The following is a 1504-nucleotide window of genomic DNA, read 5'->3' on the forward strand; positions in this document are numbered from 1 at the left end:
TTTGATTGTGATCAGGATGCTCCATGTTCTTTCCGGAGTGCTTGCTGACTGACACACTCGAGACGTAAAGGCCTTCCGTGTCTCGAACCTCTCTCATAAACCACTCAAATCCTCTGCTCGTTCCGCCCTTCCAGGCAACACACCGCTCCACTCCTGCACGACTGTTCTGTGTGCGTGGCAGGCCGCGGGCCGACTTTCCCATCTACCGAAGACCATCCGCTCAGGAATGGAGCCCATCCACTCGCTACGGCAAAGGACGTGCGGCTGCAGGCACAAGGCCCACAGTAGCAGTAACATCGTCAAGGAAACCGAATGCATAACCGAATTCTGGATCCCATGGGTGATCATTTGCTTGTTATTTGCTTTTAAATTAAGCACTAACCTCTGATCGTACAAACAAAAATCCGCAAAAGGCAATCTATTTCAAAAAAGCAGAAGAACAATACGATGTGTAGAATCAGTAGGATTTGCCGTAGCTTTTCATTAAAGTAAGGCAGTACAACACTACTCTCACTTCGGCCTTCCCTATCCGTTTTCTCAAGCATGCGCCCGTTTCTTCATCTGCTCCATCCACAGCAAGGCATAACGTCCATTTGGAATGGCCATCAGCTCCTCATGATTACCGCGCTCCACAACCTCGCCCTGGTGCATAACCAGAATCTCGTCCACGTGTCGTATTGTGGACAATCGATGCGCCACTATGATTGTGGTCCGGTTCTCGCAAATCTTATCCAGGCTCTCCTGAATCAGTCTCTCTGTGCTCGTGTCCAACGCTGACGTAGCCTAAGTCACAAGTACAAATCATGCTTAGCCAAAAAGTGTCAGTGTACGAGCTTTCAAGCAAATGATAATGCACTTCGTCGAGAAGGACGATTTGAGGCGCCTTGAGCAAGGTCCTGGCGATCGCGACACGCTGCTTCTCCCCACCTGACAACTTGAGTCCACGCTCTCCCACAACGGTGGAGTAGCCCTGTGGAAACTCCTGAATTCGCTCGTGCATCTCTGCGGCTCGTGCTGCGGCTAACACCTCCTCGGAGGGTGCAGTGTGTCGACCATAGCGAATGTTGTAGTTGATGGTGTCGTTGAAGAGAACCGTATCCTGTCCACAGAAGGAGAGAAGTAATTAGCTGGTAAGCGTGACATGCCCGACTATGCCGCAGGAATTGCTTCCCCACCTGAGGCACAACACCAATGGCCTGATGGAGTGACTGCTGGGTCACGTTGAGGATATTCTGTCCGTCAATCAAAATGTCTCCACTTGTGGGCTCGTAGAAACGGAAGAGAAGACGCATGACTGTCGACTTTCCACTGCCAGTTTGACCCACCTTTTGGAAGAGGGGATAAAAAGATGGTCGTCATTACCATGACCACTTCATCAGAAAAAGGCTATTCCGCAAACATGTTTTGACTTCTGTTTTAAGAAGTCGGAATAGAAGATCTCTTACCAAAGCCAGTTTCTTGCCCGGCATCACAGTGAAGGAGACATTCTTCAAGACCGGCCGCC

At 50.1% G+C, this 1504-nt stretch overlaps 1 protein-coding gene across 1 annotated transcript in view; it reads right to left on the bottom strand. All coding sequences in view use genetic code 11, as the record gives it.

The window, feature by feature from the left end:
* Positions 1-537: 537 nt before the first annotated feature.
* EGR_04437 (ATP-binding cassette sub-family B member 6) overlaps positions 538-1504 on the bottom strand; it is a gene marked incomplete at both ends in the record, with an annotated part of 3595 nt that continues 2628 nt past the window's right edge. The window contains 4 exons of the mRNA XM_024493686.1: positions 538-783; positions 857-1099; positions 1176-1325; positions 1446-1503. Of these exons, the coding sequence (XP_024351800.1) occupies positions 538-783; positions 857-1099; positions 1176-1325; positions 1446-1503 (697 nt within the window). The remainder of the gene's footprint in view (positions 784-856; positions 1100-1175; positions 1326-1445; position 1504) is intronic.

This window comes from Echinococcus granulosus, assembly GCF_000524195.1.
Source record: "Echinococcus granulosus chromosome Unknown EG_S00028, whole genome shotgun sequence".
Taxonomy (NCBI): Eukaryota; Metazoa; Platyhelminthes; class Cestoda; order Cyclophyllidea; family Taeniidae; genus Echinococcus; species Echinococcus granulosus.